At 34.6% G+C, this 20,847-nt stretch overlaps 3 protein-coding genes across 4 annotated transcripts; 1 reads left to right on the forward strand and 2 right to left on the reverse strand.

Moving 5' to 3' along the window:
- Nucleotides 1-1,143: 1,143 nt before the first annotated feature.
- LOC147387045 (Got1/Sft2-like vescicle transport protein family) lies at nucleotides 1,144-4,101 on the reverse strand. The gene is made up of 4 exons (XM_086421575.1): nucleotides 3,861-4,101; nucleotides 2,031-2,298; nucleotides 1,804-1,908; nucleotides 1,144-1,514 (listed from the first exon to the last, which is right to left on the reverse strand). The coding sequence occupies exons 1-4, from the start codon at nucleotides 4,058-4,060 to the stop codon at nucleotides 1,404-1,406; spliced, it is 684 nt and encodes a 227-aa protein (XP_086277701.1). The 5' UTR covers nucleotides 4,061-4,101; the 3' UTR covers nucleotides 1,144-1,403.
- A 2,232-nt stretch (nucleotides 4,102-6,333) lies between these two features.
- LOC147387046 (heat shock cognate protein 80) lies at nucleotides 6,334-9,489 on the forward strand. The gene is made up of 3 exons (XM_086420116.1): nucleotides 6,334-6,567; nucleotides 7,146-7,287; nucleotides 7,379-9,489. Exons 1-3 carry the CDS (start codon nucleotides 6,445-6,447, stop codon nucleotides 9,217-9,219), a joined length of 2,106 nt encoding a protein of 701 aa, XP_086276242.1. The 5' UTR covers nucleotides 6,334-6,444; the 3' UTR covers nucleotides 9,220-9,489.
- A 922-nt stretch (nucleotides 9,490-10,411) lies between these two features.
- On the reverse strand, nucleotides 10,412-17,004 carry LOC147387047 (Nucleotide-diphospho-sugar transferases superfamily protein). 2 transcript variants are annotated; one of them, XM_086420118.1, is made up of 11 exons: nucleotides 16,878-17,004; nucleotides 16,729-16,781; nucleotides 16,565-16,613; nucleotides 15,779-15,885; nucleotides 14,631-14,676; nucleotides 12,654-12,788; nucleotides 12,258-12,347; nucleotides 11,989-12,120; nucleotides 11,820-11,903; nucleotides 11,604-11,668; nucleotides 10,412-11,005 (listed from the first exon to the last, which is right to left on the reverse strand). In XM_086420118.1, the coding sequence occupies exons 1-11, from the start codon at nucleotides 16,923-16,925 to the stop codon at nucleotides 10,819-10,821; spliced, it is 996 nt and encodes a 331-aa protein (XP_086276244.1). In that variant the 5' UTR covers nucleotides 16,926-17,004; the 3' UTR covers nucleotides 10,412-10,818. The 2 variants fall into 2 exon arrangements, with proteins under 2 accessions (XP_086276244.1, XP_086276243.1); XM_086420117.1 differs by having other exon boundaries at nucleotides 16,717-16,781; nucleotides 16,878-16,999.
- Between the last annotated feature and the right edge of the window lie 3,843 nt (nucleotides 17,005-20,847).

A 20,847-nucleotide genomic window follows, 5' to 3' on the forward strand; every position in this document is an offset into this window, starting at 1 on the left:
CTTCAACCTCTACCCTAAAAATATACTCTCCCAAAGGTCCGTCACGTTCAACCTGTAAAATTAGTTTACCCCCTTGTCTACAACCTTAAGACTCTATTTCCTTCAAACTTCAACATCAAGAATAATACAGGAATTTTGAGAAATAGAGAATACAAGGGGATTTTTTGAGCGTAGAAGATGACGGATATTTTGGTAGAAAAATCAATGGTTTTCAACAAGAGGTTGAAGCGACTCCAAGATGATGGATTGAAGATGAGGTCCAATATATATAATTTGTATTAAAAGGAAAAAAAAAGAGGTCAAGAGACCAGCACAAATACAAGGTCCAATAAATTCAAAGTAGACTGCAGTCAAGAGTCGAGTTTATTTTTTTTCTATGACGATCAAGAGTCAAGGTTACTATTTTCTTATATAAGTGTAAAAATATATTAAAGAGAAAAAAGATAATAGAGTACAATAGAAGGCGGCCGAGAAAGCCCTCCAAAGAAAGCAAAGAAAAAACTAAGTACAAAACCAAAGCAAGCAAAGAACGCTTAGAATTACACAAGAGCTCCCATCCGAATGCAAGATCTTCGAAAGAAACCCCCAAAAAATCCTTGCTCAATTTCAACCAAAAGAAAAACAGATCCAAAATATTCAGATACACTACATGAGGCATGGTCTCCTTGCCCTGGAACACCATGTTGTTTCTCTCTCTCCAAAGACCCCAAGCGACGGCCGAATGAAGAATCAACCAAAGGTATCTTTTTCTAAGAGAAAATATTTGAAGTCCACCCTTCCAAAAGCAAAAAAAGAAATTTTGAGGAAGAACCCAATCTGTATTTCCCCCACTCCCCTCTTCATTCTTGTAACCATTCATTTTCCATTTACCCAGTCTATCTTTAGAATTATGCAGATCGTGCGGCTTCTTAGGTCAACCAGGAATTATCATACAAATGCATTTTTTTTTGTTTGCATTGTTTAAATGTGTTCATCCAGACAGTACAGATAGTGTGATAATACCTGGTTTTAGAACTTGGCAATTGCTCAATAAGATTGCTTGCAAACGGCCAGTTTAGACCTCCATCACGACAAATGGAAGAGAAAAACAAGTATTGTGTTTTCAGCCAACCCCACATTCCAACAGATACGTTAGACACCTCATCCACAAATGTCATATAGGTTATAATCTATAAGACTTCCATGTTACAGGGGACATATCATATTTCTTTCCTTATGAACAAAATCGTGAAATATTTACTTTTTGGGAGATCAATGGTGCAAGGTTCTCCTCTTTTTTTTCGGTAACAACAAAAATATAACTAATTCAGATCAATCTTACAGCAGTTAGGCAGTCCATCTCAGAAATTTCCAATCTAAAGACAAAAATGGGAGAATTATACAAAATTCGGAAGACAACTTCATCACCTGCCAAAGCATTTCAATATTGAAGAGGTAAGACTTGAGGAAAGGAACTTCAGTCCCGCGGAGCCTCCCGGAAAGTAAGATATTGCATAGTATGAAAGTGCAAGGACCTAGGTAAGAGATGAGGCAAACATTCGTAACTTGTTAGATTGGGTAATTGGAATATAGTGCCGTTTCTGTTTTACTTAAGTTTCCGAAAAGAACACTAAGTACCGTGTTTATGTGAAGAAAAATAATATCCATAAGGCTAAAACTAGACATTTAAAAGCCAATGAACAAAAGATATACACACCACAGAAAGCAAGGGAAAACAAATAGAAGATAAGATCAGAGGGTATTCTTCATTCCATTAAAAGATAAACAGCTGAGAGAGAAAGGCGAGATGAGGAGATTTAATACCTGTAATACGGAGAATAGCACGGAGAGTATATAACTGTGAAGCACCATGGACACATATATGGTACCAACCATACTACCAATGAATCCTACTGTAAAAGGAAGTCTCTGCCAAAAATAATGAACAAATAAAAAAAGAATTTTGAACGTTCAAACTTAAGTTATCATAGATGTTCTAATAAATAAGAGAAGGCATGCTAAAAGAAGAGAATTAAAACTAGCCGATATACCTCTTTTGATGCCATGTGTGTGAGCTGATTCTTTGGACCTTTGAGTGCAAAGAACGATCCTATAATGAAGACACAGCCAAGGGTAAAGCAGATGGCAAACTTCTGAGGCATCAGCACCATGACCGGAAGGAACATCATGAATGCAATGAAAATGAAGAAAATTCCAGTGGCCAGGAACAGCCCGAAGTACACAAGAGATTTCCCAGAAGGGACATTGCTAGTAGCAGACTGCAAGTTCCCCGGCAAATCTCGAACTCCTTTTGAAACCCTAAAGGATATCAGACAAAGAAAAGTTCGACTTAGACCATCACCTTAGTTTTTTTTTTTTTTTTGATAAATATAAATTTTATTAATGAAGAAAAGGAGAATAGGAGGCTGAGATAGCCCCCAAACAACAAGACAAGAAAGAACAAGGAAAGAAAGAAAGAAAGGAAAAAAATACACGCCTGGCGGGGTGCTATGAGTCACAAACGATTTCCCAATTAAATACAAAATCTTGGTTTATTAGATATTGGTGGTAACAAAACCAAGATTGGCACAAAAAAACCATAACCTTTGACAGTTGGAAGCCAAAGAAAACTAATACAAGATTCTCTGTTATAAATGGACTTGTTTTGAATTTGTATCCATATATTCCTATGGTCCCCTAGAACATTGCCCCGAACCCCCCAAACCCAACACATTGAGGATTGGGCAGCATCCATGAAACATTTAATTTGTAATGTGAAAGTCACATCCAACCTGGTATGAGACTGAGAGAAGACTTCAGGTTAGTTTTGTTATTTGGGGGTGATCTATACTTTGCTTTCTAGTCTGGACTCAGGTTTATGTTTTTGACTATTTAATCCTGTTTTATGGCTGGGCCTTGCACTCTCTAGTTGATTCGACAAAGTCGAATCTTATAGGGTTTAGTGGATGCCCAATTTGAAACGGAGAATTTTGATCTCTCAAGCCTTCACAAATCTCACATTTCCTTTGATTGGAACTCACATGCATACTTCAATATAAATACTATTAAATCGTGAAAAAATGAACGACATTATTTAAGCTGACAATGCTTGGATACTTATTTCCCTCCTTTGTCCGTCATTGTAAACTGAATTAAATGATTTATCTCGTCCAAGACAACTCGGTCTTGTCCATGGACAAGACTCATAATATCATGTTTTATTTATATAATAAGCATTTAAATTGTAAAAAAAATTCAAAATATACAAAATCTCATTTTCAAAACATCATCTGAGTCATCTATCTCGCAAGATAGTGTGAAAAATGACTCGCAAGATGGTGTGAAGTCTGAGACAGTGTAAATCTGTCTCATTGTTGATTGATACAGAGATGACTCGCCAATTTAAAACCATGTTGTCCGTCCCTCAGCCTAGTTTGCTTTCTTTCTACTTGGAAAACAATTAACCATACCAACTCAAAATCTAGGCCTTTTTTCCATTTTTTTAATCAGTAACTCAACATCTAGGACTCATGTTCAAACAAATCAAACCACTCTACAGCAGCACTGCACACCAACCTAATGTTCACTTTCATACCAAACATATCAACCCCAACAGCACACAATCTACCAAACCAATTTTCAGGGATCCATTTCAATTAAGATCCATAGATCTATCTTGAATAATTATAACAAACTTACAATAATTCTTAAAATTTCCTTCCAATTCAGTATAACACAAACAAGAAAGCAACAAATCAGAAATTTAAACACTAAATTGAAGTTTTTCATATTAGCTCCAATCAATCAACAATTAGAAACCGAAAAAACCTCTTAGATTTCATCAGAATCAACAACAAATGTTTCAGATTTGTTTTACTTACACGTTGAAAGTACCAGTGACCTTATCATTGGCGGTTCTCACAGCGGCTTCAAGATCAAACCCTAGACTCGAAGATCCTCCAGTCTCCTCTGAAGCTCTCGAAGAGGCGTAAGAGTTCCAATCTGCAAGCAGAGACGATTGCTCCAATTCATCTTTGCTACTCGGGCCCCCCATGAACCAAGCTTCCGCAGCTCTCTGCATCACTGCTCTTTTTCGCTCCCGAAACTTATAATAAGTCTAACAAAGCAACAATTCAACTACTTTACTTAATAGTATAAATTCGATCTCACACGAGCGCGCACGCTCCCACGTGTACACACTCACACTCACACACACACACACACACACACAAACATTCCAACTTTTGATTATATCTTATATACCAACTGAAAAAAATAAAAAATAAATAAAAACTTGTTTCTCTTACAAGTAGTAATCTTTAAATCATATAGATTTATCAATAATTAAATAAATTGATTTATGCATATTAGATTTAAAAAAATATATAAATAATTAAAATATAATTTTAAAATTTGACTTGAATATTTATCGAATTGATTCAATTCAAAATTAGCAAGTCGTCTCAAATGAGTCAAATAAAATTATATAAAATTTATGAATAATTTTTAATAAATAAAATATTTATTTTTTATTTTTCATATAAATACTAATAACTAAATAATTTGATCAATTTTTTTTATTGGACTCCCCATATTTTTATATCAAACACTTTGTAAAATTGTTCAAATGATCCTTAATAGACTAATATTTTATTAAGTAAAATTTAAATGGTCCGTATTCTTTAAGTAGAATTTTATCTCCTTAATGTTGTCCTCGAACAAGACCCATATTATATATTATTGGGTCAAGATCTCTTATGTCATGAAGAATGACTCATAGAAAAAACACATGATTCCAACCATTTAAACTAGGACTGCAACCTGGGCGGGCTAACCCAAATTCAATCCAATTGATGGTCATGCATGGGTTGGGTTATATGGAAAATGAGTTGAGTATAGGTTAGGAAATCTCAACTTAAATTGAATTTGAATTGAGCTCGGGTTGAGGTTTCAGAGAACCTGACTCAACCCGAACCCGATGTTATATTACATACAAATATTTTTATTTATTTATAAATACAAATAAAAATAAACATTAATTTTTTCTTCATAAATATATTAGTAAAACTAAGGAAAAAAAATTATGATATAAAAATTTATGAATTTGAAGGTTGTGTGTAAATTTATTTACTAGTGATTTTATTTTTTATATTATATTTCTTTTTAAAGATATAAAACAAAATTTACGTGTTGTTCAACCTGTCCAACTTATCGAAAATTATCTAACTTAGGCTAACCCGAGCTCAACCCGATTTTAGAAGCTCAATCTCATATTGAACTTGGGTTAATGAGTTCTAACCCGATGATATATTACATACAAATATTTTTATTTATTTATATAAAAAAAATGAAAAATTATATCTTAAATAAAATATACAACATAAAAAAACAAAATCAATAGACTATTCGTAAATGTGTATAGCAATAGACACAAATGGAAAGAAAAGGTTTCTTTTCCCTAATTACTATAAGTAAAATAATTAAAAATCTTTTAAAATAAATAAAAATATTTAATTAATATATAACATCAATTTGAGTTTAGTTGGATTGATCGAATCCTCACCTTAAAGTAATATTGGATTGAGATATTTTAACCCACACTCAACTCATATTCTTCACAACTCAGGCCCAAACTCATCCATCATTCAAGTTGACTTCAAGCTACCTCGCCCAAGTTGTAGCTTGTCGTTGAGGGCATGTCTTTATTTCAAAAACGTCAAAGGACCACTTGTGGCCATGATTTGAAATCTCATTTAAAAAATCTTGTGAAACAAACGAGATGACTCGGATGATATTTTGAAAATCTTCATTGAATAAGTAAAATTCGTTTAAGTCAAGTGAGATTTTATATATTTTAAGTAAAATAATTAAAATTTTTAATTTAAATATTTATTATCTTAGTAAAATATAATTTCACGATTAAACATGTTTTAATCTACATTATTTTATATATAAAAAAGAATAATGATTAATGCACGCAGATGATATGCTACGCAGTTAAGGTGGCAAGGGCACGGAATTGTAAATCTTTTCTTGTGTATTCTAGAGAAAAATATCTATGGACCCACGTATCAAAAATCGCGTGTATTCCTCACAACTCTATAAAAAAAATTATAATTATTTTTATATAAATATATAGAATAAATTAAAGTAAAAAAACGGAGTTAAATGATTTATCTCGTCCGAGACAACTCGGTCTCGTCCATGGAAAAGACGAGAGGCCAAAACGAGTTTTGAAACCCTGAACACAGGGTTAGGTCGGTTTAAAAATTTCCTAAGACGTTGGACTTGTAAAGTTGTAATAGAAGTCTCTAGAAACTCTAAACACCTCTATATATAGAGAGAGGACGTTTCAGCTAACCTTCAAACCCTAGATTCCTAACGCGCCCATTTTTCTCTTTTACTCGCGTTTGCATTTCTGTTCTATAGTTTTTAACAGAGGAAGAGCGCTTCATCAGATCATCAATGGCGGACACAGAGACGTTTGCGTTTCAAGCAGAGATCAACCAGCTCTTAAGTTTGATCATTAACACCTTCTACAGCAACAAAGAGATCTTTCTTCGTGAGCTTGTCAGCAACGCTTCCGATGTAAGTGTTGTAGTACTTTTTTTTTTAGGGCTTCTGTTGTATTTTGTGTTTTTTTTTCCATTATTATTTGAGAATTTGCTTTGTATCAGAATCATGATCTCCATTACCGTTGTTTGTTTTTGTTTGATCTATGAAAATTCTTGAAAGACGGTGTGTGATTTAATATATGAGTTTTGATCAGAATTATATTTTTTTCTCTCGATTTTCCATTTTTCTTCTTTATGAGCATCAAAACTTAAGTTAATTTTACTTGTATATGTTTTTTTTTTTTTACGTATTTAATGAATGAGTTTTTGAAATTATGATTTTGGTCTCACTTTTGTTTATCTTTACTGCTTGAGCTTGCTGAGAATTAGATCCATTTCTCTGCAAAAACTTGGAACGATTTCGAGAAAAAAAAAAAAAATTAGGTCGGTAGGCTTGCATTGTGCCATTCTATGCCTTTCGCACTTTTGTGCTTGTTTATGATGTTAGATGGATGTGTGTGCTCTCTCGCTTAGCTTGCTTGTAATTTTCCCAAGTATAATGGGAATTGAAATTCTGATATTGTATTTGGTATAAAAAATATATGTATGAAGGCCTTGGACAAGATCCGGTTTGAGAGCTTGACTGACAAGAGCAAGCTCGATGCCCAACCGGAGCTTTTCATACACATTGTCCCAGACAAGACCAATAACAGCATCTCCATCATCGACAGTGGCATTGGCATGACAAAGCCTGGTGAGTAATGGTAGAGCTGTTGTTTTAACCTATTCATATTGAAAGCTAAATATTATCTTTCTTACTTGCCTGTTTTGGTTTGTTTATTCAGATCTTGTGAACAATCTTGGTACCATTGCGAGATCTGGGACTAAGGAGTTCATGGAAGCCTTGGCAGCTGGGGCAGATGTGAGCATGATTGGACAGTTTGGTGTCGGGTTTTATTCTGCTTACCTTGTTGCCGATAAGGTTATTGTCACATCGAAGCACAATGAAGATGAGCAGTATGTGTGGGAATCCCAAGCGGGTGGATCCTTCACCATCACCAGGGATACCTCTGGTGAGAACCTTGGCAGGGGTACCAAGATTACTCTCTTCCTTAAAGATGATCAGATGGAGTATCTCGAGGAGCGCAGGCTCAAGGATCTGATCAAGAAGCACTCTGAGTTCATCAGCTATCCGATCTCCCTATGGACTGAGAAGACAACTGAAAAGGAGATATCTGACGATGAGGATGAGGAAGAGAAGAAAGATGAAGAGGGGAAAGTGGAGGATGTTGACGAAGAGAAGGAAAAGGAAGAGAAGAAAAAGAAAAAGATTAAGGAGGTTTCACACGAGTGGGATTTGGTAAACAAGCAGAAGCCCATATGGATGAGGAAGCCAGAAGAGATCACTAAGGAGGAGTATGCTGCCTTCTACAAGAGTCTGACCAATGATTGGGAAGAACATTTGGCTGTGAAGCACTTTTCAGTTGAGGGTCAGCTTGAGTTTAAGGCTGTTCTCTTCGTGCCCAAGAGGGCTCCCTTTGATCTCTTTGACACTAAGAAGAAACCCAACAATATCAAGCTCTATGTCCGTCGTGTCTTCATCATGGACAATTGTGAGGAGTTGATGCCAGAGTATCTAAGCTTTGTAAAGGGTATTGTAGACTCTGAGGATCTTCCGCTGAACATCTCCAGAGAAACTCTGCAGCAGAACAAAATCCTCAAGGTCATCCGCAAGAACCTCGTGAAGAAATGTGTCGAACTCTTCTTTGAGATTGCTGAGAATAAGGAGGACTACAACAAGTTCTATGAGGCATTCTCTAAGAATCTCAAGCTTGGAATCAACGAGGACTCCCAAAACAAGTCAAAGCTTGCAGAATTGCTTCGATACCACTCGACCAAGAGTGGTGATGAGATGACCAGCCTGAAGGACTATGTAACAAGGATGAAGGAGGGTCAGAATGATATCTTCTACATCACGGGTGAGAGTAAGAAGGCTGTCGAGAACTCTCCCTTCCTTGAGAAGCTGAAGAAGAAGGGTTATGAAGTCCTGTTCATGGTTGATGCCATTGATGAGTATGCAGTGGGTCAGTTGAAGGAATTTGAAGGGAAGAAGCTAATTTCTGCAACTAAGGAGGGTCTGAAGTTGGACGAGAGCGAAGATGAGAAGAAAAAGAACGAAACGTTGAAGGAGAAGTTTGAGGTTCTTTGCAAGGTGATCAAAGACGTGTTGGGTGACAAGGTGGAGAAGGTTGTTGTTTCGGACCGTGTTGTGGATTCTCCTTGTTGTTTGGTCACTGGAGAATATGGTTGGACAGCTAACATGGAGAGGATCATGAAGGCGCAGGCTTTGAGGGATTCAAGCATGGGCGGGTACATGTCAAGCAAGAAGACTATGGAGATCAATCCAGAGAACCCCATTATGGAGGAGCTTAGGAAGAGAGCTGACGCAGACAAGAATGATAAGTCGGTGAAAGATTTGGTGCTCCTGTTGTTTGAGACCTCTCTTCTCACCTCAGGCTTCAGCCTTGAGGACCCCAATACCTTCGGCAACCGTATTCACAGAATGCTGAAGCTGGGGTTGAGCATTGATGAAGAAAGTGGTGATGCTGAGGCTGATGTTGAGACAGATATGCCCCCATTGGAGGATGCTGATGCTGAGGGCAGCAAGATGGAGGAGGTTGATTAAATCTACAGATTCTAGTTTTGTTTGTGTTTTTGTTCTTTAAATTTCTTTTTTACTGTTTTTTTTGTTGTTGGTTTTAACTACTTCCGAGGATTTGAACCAAATTGGGGTTAGAGCTTTTATAGTTGCTCTTACTTTTGGCGGGTTACATTCCTTTGGGCAGAGAGGATGCTCTCTCCTCCACCCTTTTGTTATTTGTTACTTGTAGTTTTTAAACTCTTTTAACATGTATGGCAGATTGTTGGAGTTAAAAGCTTTTTCAAGTATGATTGGGTGTCCTGCCTATTGATATGGCATGATCAGATCATGTCTATTTCCTCCGTTTTATGTTCCGTTTCTATTCTTGGCATTCTAACTATCTTAGGAACAGATGATCTCAGTGATGAAGCCAGCCGAGATTTTGGGGTCAAATTGTTGGACGATCTAATATAACGAAACAGGGGATTGGGAATAATCACATGACAAATCTTTAGGAATAATTCAACTTTATTTCCTTTTTTATCTCCTTTTCTAAGCAAAATTCGCCACTTCAACTTTATGATTTTTTTTTCTTCAACTTATTAATAAAAGTCCTCCCATCTCTATTATGTTACCCTTCTACCCATACAATTTTATTTTCTTCCCTTTATTCATCCCCTTTAACCCCAAAGAGGAGGATGACAGTAAGAATGGACAGAGTCTAGTTTATATAATAAAATACATCAGTGGTATATAGTAACAGCTGGTTGTAAGGTATAAATAATGTCCCATTACAGTTACAATGGAGGATAGTCTACATTACCTAATTTTATTATCTTTTCTCTTCCATCTCTTCAACTTTATTGGATTTTCTCTCCTCCATCCCTTGCATAATAATACCTGTTCAATTTTACTATTTTCTCTTTTATCCCTTTTTTCAATAATACCACCACTACTCTTACTCTTTTACCCTCTTTAACCGCAAAGAGCGTGCCCTACCTCTAGTAGATGTATATGACTAAACTACTTTTTATCGCAGACGCCATGCCAAAATCATGAAACATCATCAAGTATTAATTTTGTGACCTGTCAAGGACATGGCTAGACGGTAAGGCATAGCAACAAGAGTTTGCTCTTCTTGGTCGTGAGTTCGAAACTCAGCTCAGCCTCTGGATTATCCGGTACACAGGCTGTGGATTCAACATGGGTGTTTGCTCCTTTCGGCAGTGCTTAGAAATAATACAAAAAAATTGTACAAAGGAAATAATGGCACCTACAATTAATACTGCAGGAAAGTCTGATATTTGACTACATCCAAGAATGTAATCATGAGCTCAGCTCATCAAATTACTTGATGAAATTAACCTTAGAACGTAGTGGCATCAAAATTCCGTTTTCTAAATACTAACACACAATAAACAATGTAAGAGTATAAACAGCGCCTCAACTTTGCCAAAAGATATCAACCAATTTGCTGGATCCAGTCTCCACAAGGGGTTCTCAACATCTGCAACCCTAGGCTTAACAAGCTCAAAACAAACGAATTCCCACTTTGTACTATTGCTGAGATTAGGAAAAATTTGAACAAACGTCACTTTCTTCTATGATGAATGAGGAACATAATGGATTGCAGCTTCGATTAAGTCAGGTTTGAATTTTCCACATACCGGTCCTGTACCCCATAGACATGAGGCAAAGTTCCCAAAGCATATGGACAATACTGCGAAGACTCACTTTTGACCCCGGGATTTCAGACCAGTTTACAGATGTCTCGATCATGGGGATAGCAAGTTGTTTGCATAAATACACCAACTCGACATCAAAACACCACCTGTACAAAATACATGTCGTATTAATTATATGATATAAATCTTGACAAATAATGGTTTCCACCTTCAGCTTTGCTTGCAGAAATGGACCACTAAAAAGGTAAACTGATGAAAAAAAAATTGGGTGGAAAGGGAAAAAAAAAATCTATTTTACAGATGTATCCATAGTAATATGTGCAAAGTAAATCTATTTTAAGACGACACAAACATGAATGTCGGTGTTCGGCCATGAAAAAAAAGTATTAACTACACCGACTGCACAAACCAGATGTGTCAACACGTGTATATGAAGAATGGATGTGCATTGTTATGCAGGGTTTTATCCACCCAAATCTGAGATCAAATCCCAGAAGCAACCAACCAAGGAAGCTCATGTATCTTTTAATTCCCTATGAAAATAGTAAAAGCTGCATCTAAATCCAAATTAAGTTCTAGAAAATGTTTATGATTAGGATTTGATGTGGCTTTTACACGTTTGTTACATGGTTTAGGACTTGTTTCAATATGGATAACTTTCACCATATTTCTCATATGTAAACAGCCATTCATAGATAAGGGCAAGGAGTGTGTCCTTGTCAGCTGAAACATTCTTATACATACCTTTTCAAGCGCATATTTGTGAAAAGCTTCCGAGCAGCAGATCTTGTAAACATCTTAAAGCCACACTGCATTGGATGTAACACTTCACGTCACAAAAAAACAGCTGTGCATGTACCTCATACTATCATCAGGCTTTAATGATGGCCCAGGAAAACAACATGAGTGTGTAACATTTGCAATCAAAAGATATGGTTAATTGTCAGACAGAAAAACTACCTGAGTATCACGGATTCCTGGACCAGCAGTCAGGAGAACCACGACATGGAAACCCTTCATTAGGAAATTACGGTACCACTTCCGCTGAAATATTAAGTGAACACCACATTTTCTAAGAAAAAGAAGGTAAAATCTACGTAAAGAAGTGAATAAGATTAACAAGACAAACTGTAGCTAAAGCCTTCTCCTCAAGATGAGCACGAGATCCAAATGCAGAAATTGGTATATCAGAAATTCTTGAACTTGAATCATGAGGTACTGCATCTCCCAATTGAAAATCCTTTTCAGCCACTGCACGTATCTGATGGTAGAAACATCAGGTAACGACCTATTTGTTACGATGTCTAACAGTAAAAGATACACCATAAACCAATAAATTCTGAAATACAACAGTTGATGAAAATACTGAGCATACACATTCACAATAAGTATGCACACCTGACATTCAAGTTTTTCTAGGTCATCAACCTTGGTTGCTCCATCAGCATCAAGCATTAAAAGTAGTTCACCACGTGAATGAAGCATTCCCTGTTTTACAATGCTTTCACATAATTGAAGAGCTCCAATCAATTGTTATTGTATGTAGGAGGAAAAAGAAAAAAAGGGGAGGGGGAAAAAAAAACAAATTAACTCAAACAACTCAGTTAGCATGACTAACAGGATATAAAACCTCAAACAGACTTTACAAAATATATGATCGGACCTAAGGCTACTTGAACTAACTTATTCAAAACCTAAGAAGCATAGAACCCACAGTGAGATACAATCGAGGTAACCCACAGTATTCGATGATCTATTCATAATCAAGAAAATGACGGGTTTAGATTGACTCACTTTTCTGATAGCTTCTCCCTTGCCACAATTTCTTCCAAGAAGAACAACCCTAACATTGTCTACAGAGTATTTCCGTACAAAGTCAAACGCTACTTTGCTAGTACCATCAGCACTCCCGTCATCAACTACCAGCACCTGTTCAGGAATCACCCATTTATATTTATCACTTTAAATACTAAAAAGGTCATAATCAGTGAATGAGTGGACTTAAGTCTCTACTATGGCTATATTTTATAGTTATATCACTGGCCTTCAAATCAAGCATTTAAGTGTTTCAGTCTATAGGCATCAAGGGTACATACTCCTCATAGCACCAAACCGTTCTGAAACATATGATGCAAAACAAAAACAATATGCAAATAATTTGAGTAAAGATTAATAATATTGGGATTAGCATTGTACTAATAAAATAAGAACCAGCACAGTTCGCAAAATAGTACATTTGAGTTTATGTATTGTAAGCATTTTATCTTCAGAGAGTTCTATAGAACAGAATGTGAATTGGATTTTTTTCTCATCTTTTATGTGATTTACCAAAGATTGGATCTGATGCTTTATACACATGTCATGAACAATAGAAAAAAATCACTTAATACGCTGAAATCAGATGCAAACTCTGATAGCTAAATACCCATCATTAGTTCTATAGAACTCTCTGAAGATAAGAGGTAGCGATTTTTGGGGTGCAGGGTAGTGAGCTTGCCTACAACTTATCTAGGTCTTCCTTTGAGGGAAAGCTACTACATTAATCCCATCTCAAAGATCACCTCAAAGCATCGAAACAGTACACTTCATGTATCACAGCTGAGTTGGAATAGCACCAAAAAGATAAGGTTTTGCCTGCAAATTGAATATCAATCCTCCCTCCCCATAGTGAAACCCTTCTAGAAAAGCCTTTTGTGTGTGTGTGTGCTCTTTTGGTCATTATGATTAAAGCTTACCACCACTATTAAAAAAGGAGAAAGACAATGATCACAACATCAACCCTCTTTGAACTTCAGAAGCGGCCGAAAGTAAATCACAACTCACTCAATTCATGTCAGAACTACAAAATTGCGTGTCTTAAGAGTTGGGAAGTAAATAAGCTTCCCATAGGTCCCAAAATTAAGGTATTAAAAAATTTCTTTTCTAGAAAAGATTCTGACTGTATGTAAAGTGACAAGATGAGACTAAAGCATTACACCAACAAACCTCATAGCAATTCATGCACCAAATGAAATGGGGCAAATACCTCTCAACGAGACCACACAAAAGTAATACACATCCAACAAGAAGTTTCATAATAGTACTTGTTTCATTTCACTTCATAAAAAGATACAACAAGTATAAAAACACTTCACCCTAAACAAAAACATAATCTTATAGCAATTTCTAAACCAAAAGAAATAGACAAACGCATTTCAATAAGACAATGTGAAGGCTGAAACATAATTTTTCAACCCCTTTAGAAAATGCCTTTCCAAATCAAACTTCCCTTCATTCAACAGAAGTCTACTAAAAAAACAAATCAAAAGAAAAAAAATATATATAAAATCCTTAGACTAAGTAGAACCAATATTTCACTCTAGACAAAAGAACACACGAAAATAGTCATCATGGCCTGGATACACAATCAGTTTGTATATTGACCAAAATTCAATCAATTCATGTTAAAACCTGATTTGCACAATATTTGTCTGGTTGGAAGGTTAACCAACTTTCCATTGGAGTCAAGTTAATAAGCTTTCTATTGGTACCAGTATACATAAGAAGTACATTAGATCTCATCATTTGTGACTGAGCCACTAGACAAGTACAAATTGACATGTCTTTATATAGGCCAGATTAGAAATTTACATGTCTAAACCTGCCTAACATCGTGACTACTACCCCTCATGAAATTAATACCAACATAAGAGTGAAGTTTACAGCACTGAAATAATGAATTCCTCAAAGTTGCAGAATTCATTTCAAATGATGACTACAGTAAAATCATACCTCGTAAGAAAAGGATTTGTCCTTCGCCACACGCTGTAGAAGATAACTACAAAGTAGAGATCCACTCATCATTCTTTTTTAATAGGTAAAAAGTACATATATTTCACAGATACTTCAGAAACATTCTTTTTTGGACAGGTATATTATAGATTCAGTCTACATCATGATCATCATGAAAATTGAATAATGGACATTATGATCATTATCTGAAGTACAAGGAGCATGCAAAGGAAAAAATTAGACCCCAAATGTATACGCCAAACCTCGCCTTTATATAATAAGTTTCCAGTAGCTAAAAAACTTAACATGATTTGCATTGAATTTGAGAAAAGCATATAACAAGTAGCCAAAAAGTTAAATTTGATGGGTATTGTGAAGAAAAAAGTTTCCAAGTAGATTATAGACATGGCAGCCATGATTATAATGAGAATAAATTGCAATGCGATAAATAAGTTCCCAATTACAATTGGTTCACATTAGGCATTGATTTTGAATCTGTATCTATTTGCTTTATTTATAGATGAAGTAACTGCTCACATTCAAAAGTAGGTCATTCCGTGTCTGCTATTTGCAGATGACGTAGACACATAACATTAGGGGTTTTTTATGGTACATAGTATTAGTTGATGAAAGAATTGGAGTCAAAGCAAATAAATATAATGGAAGTCAAAGAAAATGGGGGAATAGAATTCGTTATGCCGACTCGAATTTTTTTGAGATGAAGATGGCAGTATATGTCCTTGGGAAAAATGATTTTTCTTTTGTCCAGAGCAATTAAGAAACACAATTCACATACAAGAGTGTCATTCATGACCATCATACGTACATGGCAACCACCAAAAGCTTTTTCACACCCAAGTTCCAAAAATATAGAACTTCAATCACATGTTGGTTTTGGCCTAGAAATCGAAAGCAATCTAAAGCTACTCAATCTCATAAAAAGCCCAATTAACACAAACTGATCTCTCAAAACCATTAAAGAGGTTGTTTCAAAAGAATAGGGTATCCTTATCTGTAGCTTTTTATTCCAACTATGTAATGAAAGAAAGCTGATGATTGACTAAAAAAGAAAAATAATGATGACACTGAATGCAGCTCGTAGTTGATATAAGATAAGTAGATAACGTACTGATGATGCACACACTTACTTCATGGTTTCATCAAGAGCTCCGGGAAGTCTATGCTCCTCATTGAATGCAGGAATTATCAAAGACATGCACTTCTCAGCGGGATCAAAGATTGATGGGCATGGTACCTAGCATAAATGATTCCAACACAATCAACACCAATTACTTTTACTTACAAAAGCTACTTCGCCATAATAGAGATGTGGGTAATAAATGATTGTAGTCTTTTTTATATTTATTTATTGATCAACTAGGAGCAGATACAATCTCAAGGGCTAACCATTGAGCAAAATTCGACCCCATACGCCTTTTGTTAAAATACCATGCACTACCTTAGTACAAATATCTTGTCCGTACTAAATTGGATAAGTTCTATACAAAATGGTTCGCGTAAAAGAATTACGGCGACTTAAATGGAAAAATTCAAATATGTTTAAAACTAAATAAGTCAAGACAACAATATCAAAACAAAAAGCAGAATGACACTTCTTGGGAACCCAAAGAGCTAAAGTGAACATAAACCTCAACTTCAAATGCTAATAAATGAATCAAATTGTAATGATGGAATCACACGTCTATGATCAAGATCTCTCCCTCATTCGTTCAATTCAAGAGGCAATATGGTATAGCATAATCTACAAAGTACTGAAAACCAATTCTCCGCCTATTTTGGAATCAAATTCAATATCAACAATCTAAAAGAATATCTGATTCCACCAAAACCCTACTTTATAACCATCAAATGGTTTTTTTTTTTTTCTTTTTTTAAGTTTAAAAGGGAAATTTTCAGAGTAGATGTAAAGTTACCTGTTTTAACGAATTCGGGTCCTCGAAGATTGGCTGAGCCTCGTTGAGGCTAAAAAAATACGGGAAAAAATCAGAAAAAAAAAAAAAAACAAACAAACAAACAAATTGAGAATAAAAACGAGGGAGTTATTAGGGTGTTGATCACAACGTACGTATGGATGCACCTTCTTTTGAATGCTTGTAAGAAAATAGCAATTAAGAACCCTAAGATCACGACCTGCAGCAGATTAATGGGGATGAGTAATGGTCAAAGCAGACACTACGAATCATAAATTAGGGTTTATGCGAGAGAGAGAGAGAGAGAGAGAGAGACCAGAGATGGAAGGACTAGGATCTCCAATGTCGTCCACAGCCAGTCCATGGTCCGCGAAACTACAGTGATGCATCGAGCATGGGCTCTCTCTTTAAAAAGGCCGTACTATTGGAGCTATAATACGTACGCATCAGTACGCATTATACGTCTCGTCTACGTCTACGTTCTACCCATCAGGGCGCTTTATCTACTGGCGCCATATGTTTGCTCTCCACGCCCACTTGCTTTCCATTAATATTCTTATCGAATTACTTTCCACACCAACCATCTTTTTCACACCCATCACAAAAAAAACCCACTACTTCTCTTTCTTCTTTTTCTTCCTTCTCTCTCTCTTCATTTTTATCTTTTTTAAGTTTTGTGAGACGTTGAATCAATGGAGATTAAATTTTAGAGTTTTTTTTTTTTAAGTATTTTTTTTTTTTTTACCTTTTTGCATTTAATCATCAAAAAAAATGAGAAAATCATTATTAAAATCTTCAAAAAGGAAGATTTTGAATCGAATAACTCAAAAAAATTTTACAATTATGTTCGGTAGATTCAGACCAAACTTATTATATTAAATCCAATAGGTACCTATCAAACATAACTTCTTATCGATGATCACAAAAATCGTTTCGGTAGGTATCTATCAAATTTACTAAAACAAGTTCGATTTGAATCTATCGAACAAAACTGTAGAAAAAAAACTTCAAGTTCTTTGATTTGAAATTATCGTTTTTGAATGTTTTAAATATATATATATATATATATATATATAACCTAATCTCTATTGATTCAACCACTCACGAACTCAAAAGGAGATGAATTTAAAGTAAAACAAGAAGATTGAGGGAGAGAGATAGATGGTGGAGAAGAGGTAGAAAATGGATAGAGAAGATGATTTGGGTTTTATTATCGATAAATGGATAAGATGGTGGGTGTATGTAGAAGGGTAAAAATGTAACTTCTTTTTTCTTTCTTTCTTTCATTTTTTTTCTTTTATTTCTTTTTTATTTCTTTTTTTCTTTTATTTCTTTTTTTTTCTTTCTTTTTTAACTAAAGTCAACGTGGAGAACAAACATGGTAGGCTTGAGTAACATTACTATCTATTTAGACCTATTTTTTTTTAGTACATCCCCTAAAAAACTATATTTACGTCCCATTATTTTTAGTAGTTACACCTATCATTATAATCAATCATTTGAAATTAAAATCTCTTACTTCTATTCTTTATGTTCTTAAAGAATCACTCTGAATTCTCTCATTTTCTATTGATTATAGGGTTTGGAAGTCATATTTTGACATGTTGCAATAACAGAGGTTGGTTTTCATCAAAATATTATTTCCCCCTCCTCATTTGCTACTTGTGTGTAGAAGATAAAGTGAGCAATTCATATTTCATTTTTCCAATTGTTTCATCCTCTCTAAAGTTCCAAAGTTTAAGATTTTGGAATATTAAATCAAGAGTTGTGATAATCTAACTCCCCCACATGGCATACTCAAAATACTCTTCTAACATGGCATGTGTTAGAATCATAGATTTTTTTTTTGCCTCAGGATACACATCTGCACATTCTCATAAATATATGAAATTATGCATCTCGAGGTAAAATAGATCTACGATTCTAACACATCACATCAGAAGAGTATTTTGAGTATGCCACGTGGGGGAGTAAGAAAATCATTTCTCTTCAATCAAATGGAAGTGAGTTTTTACCATTTGATTTTTGTTTGAAAAAATGATTGTGTTTGCATTGATATGCCAATGTCGACATAGATCTTGTCATGTTGACAGTCTAATGTCAACTATCCTTATCAACACTAGACTATTGACACCACTAGATGAATATTTTTTACATGTTTAGAATAGATTTGACTACTTAATCACATAGGGAGAAGAAAGTCTTATTTGTATTCAATAGGTGTACTTAATAAAAAGAATAATTTACCAAAACAGTAGAGTTTTTGAAATTAATTATGAAAACGGTACACTGTAGTAATTAATTTCGAAAACGATAAATTTATCATTTTCGGAATTAATATTTTTTACCAAAATGGTAAAAATAGTAAAATATTTTTTTTATACCGAAAATACCATTTTTTGTTTTACATATATATTTACAATTTTAACCTTAAAAAAATGAAAATCCAACTAAAAAGATTCACTCTCTTTCGGTAATCCAACAATCATATGTATTTTTTTTTTTTTTTTTATCGAAGTCAATTTTATTTTTGTAATTTCAGTCAAAAAATAAAAAAGGGCATTTTCAGTATTAAAAAATACATTTTATTGTTTTTACCGTTTTGGTAATAAAAATTAATTCCGAAAACGATAAATTTACCGTTTTCGGAATTAATTGCTACAGTATACCGTTTTGATAAATAAACGAAAAGTTGTGCATGTTTTGGAAAATCTGCCTAATAAAAATGTATACTTACAAAACTGCTTCAATTTCCTAGGTCGAATTTACTAATTATGTACACTTACGTGAAATAGTAGGTGCAAATAGAGTGTCCCTTTTCAATTTGACGACTACTATCCTTGCACATTGTGATTTTCAGTTACCATGATTTTTTTTTTCTACATTATTTCCATTAAAGTTAATGACTTTCTAACTTGAAAATTTTCACTTGATCTGTACTTAGCTGATGTGGCAAGGGTACAAAACCGTTGATCCTTTCCCATGTATCCTAAAGAAAGAGATCTATGGTTCTGTGTCCTTGCCACACCATTCAAGTATAGACCGAGTGGAAATTTTAGAGTCAGAAAATCAGGACTCTTCCTTTAATTATATGGTTACAGGCATATTTGTATTATCCTTGAGAGGTCTTATATTAGAAGGAAAAAAGATTCGACAGCTTGAACTTGATAATTGGACAAATAAATGATTAATTGGAGAATTAAATTTGTGGTATATCTCTACTTCAATAATCGTATCTATAACAATCCCACCTAAACCATTATAAAGTTGAGCTCGTGGTTCGTCATTTCTCACTCAATAACGCGATACACGTACTATATTAAAGTGCTCCACTTTTGGCCTCCTTTCGAATATTTTTTTAATTTGCCAAGTTTGGTAATCATCTATATGAGTACGATTTTTTTTTTTTTTTAATGTCGTGAGTTTCTCATTTGACTTCGATTACCCTTGGAGGTCGAAATGTTCCTACTTCAATTTCGTAGATTACATGATCGCCCCTTACACTTCATCATAATTATCAGTGTGCCATTATTTGAAAATACAAGTAAATAAATATGCAAGTATGTGTCTCCATCTCCAAAAAGAAGGAGGATGCTTTCCATTTCTAAATACATCAGACTCATTTATAACAAGATAGCGAATCGGACTTTGAAACGGACAGCCCGCTTCAAAATTTTGAAGGAACCCTCCTCGTTACAAGACATATGGCATTTTGAATTTATTTCAAATCTTATATTTCTTTCAAAATTCAGAATAGCTCCTTGAAAATGTCACGTGTAATCCAATGGACAAGATTCCTTCAAAATTTTGAAGCGGACTGTTGGCTTTAAAGGTTTTTCCCAAGACGACACATTCATTTAAAATCCTTGTCAAAATTACTGAATTAGCCATCTTTCTTTGGTACATTAAGAAATGTGATGTACTTGGATTTCATATATTTTTCTTTACAAGTAGCTTGAATAATTTGATGAATTTACCTTCATACCCCTAAATTGATTGCAAATTCTCAGAACGGATAAATGACCATTTTGTAAATAAAAATGCTTTATGTTCTTTGCAAAGTATTTCTAAAGGCAAATCTCGTCCGAGATGACTTGTTGAATAAGTCTCGATATTGTAGACCAATAAGATGGATAGAGAAGTCAAATGTATCGGACGAGATTTAATAATTATTATATAATTCAAGTTTCATTAATATGGTTGGAACTTGGAACATCAAAACGTTGGATATTTCTGAAATTACATAAAAGTAGGTAAATTGGTAAATTTGTTTACTAACTAAGGAT

Source organism: Akebia trifoliata, chromosome 13, assembly GCF_017979445.1.
Source record: "Akebia trifoliata isolate Shusen 1 chromosome 13, ASM1797944v1, whole genome shotgun sequence".
In the NCBI taxonomy this organism is placed as follows: domain Eukaryota; kingdom Viridiplantae; phylum Streptophyta; class Magnoliopsida; order Ranunculales; family Lardizabalaceae; genus Akebia; species Akebia trifoliata.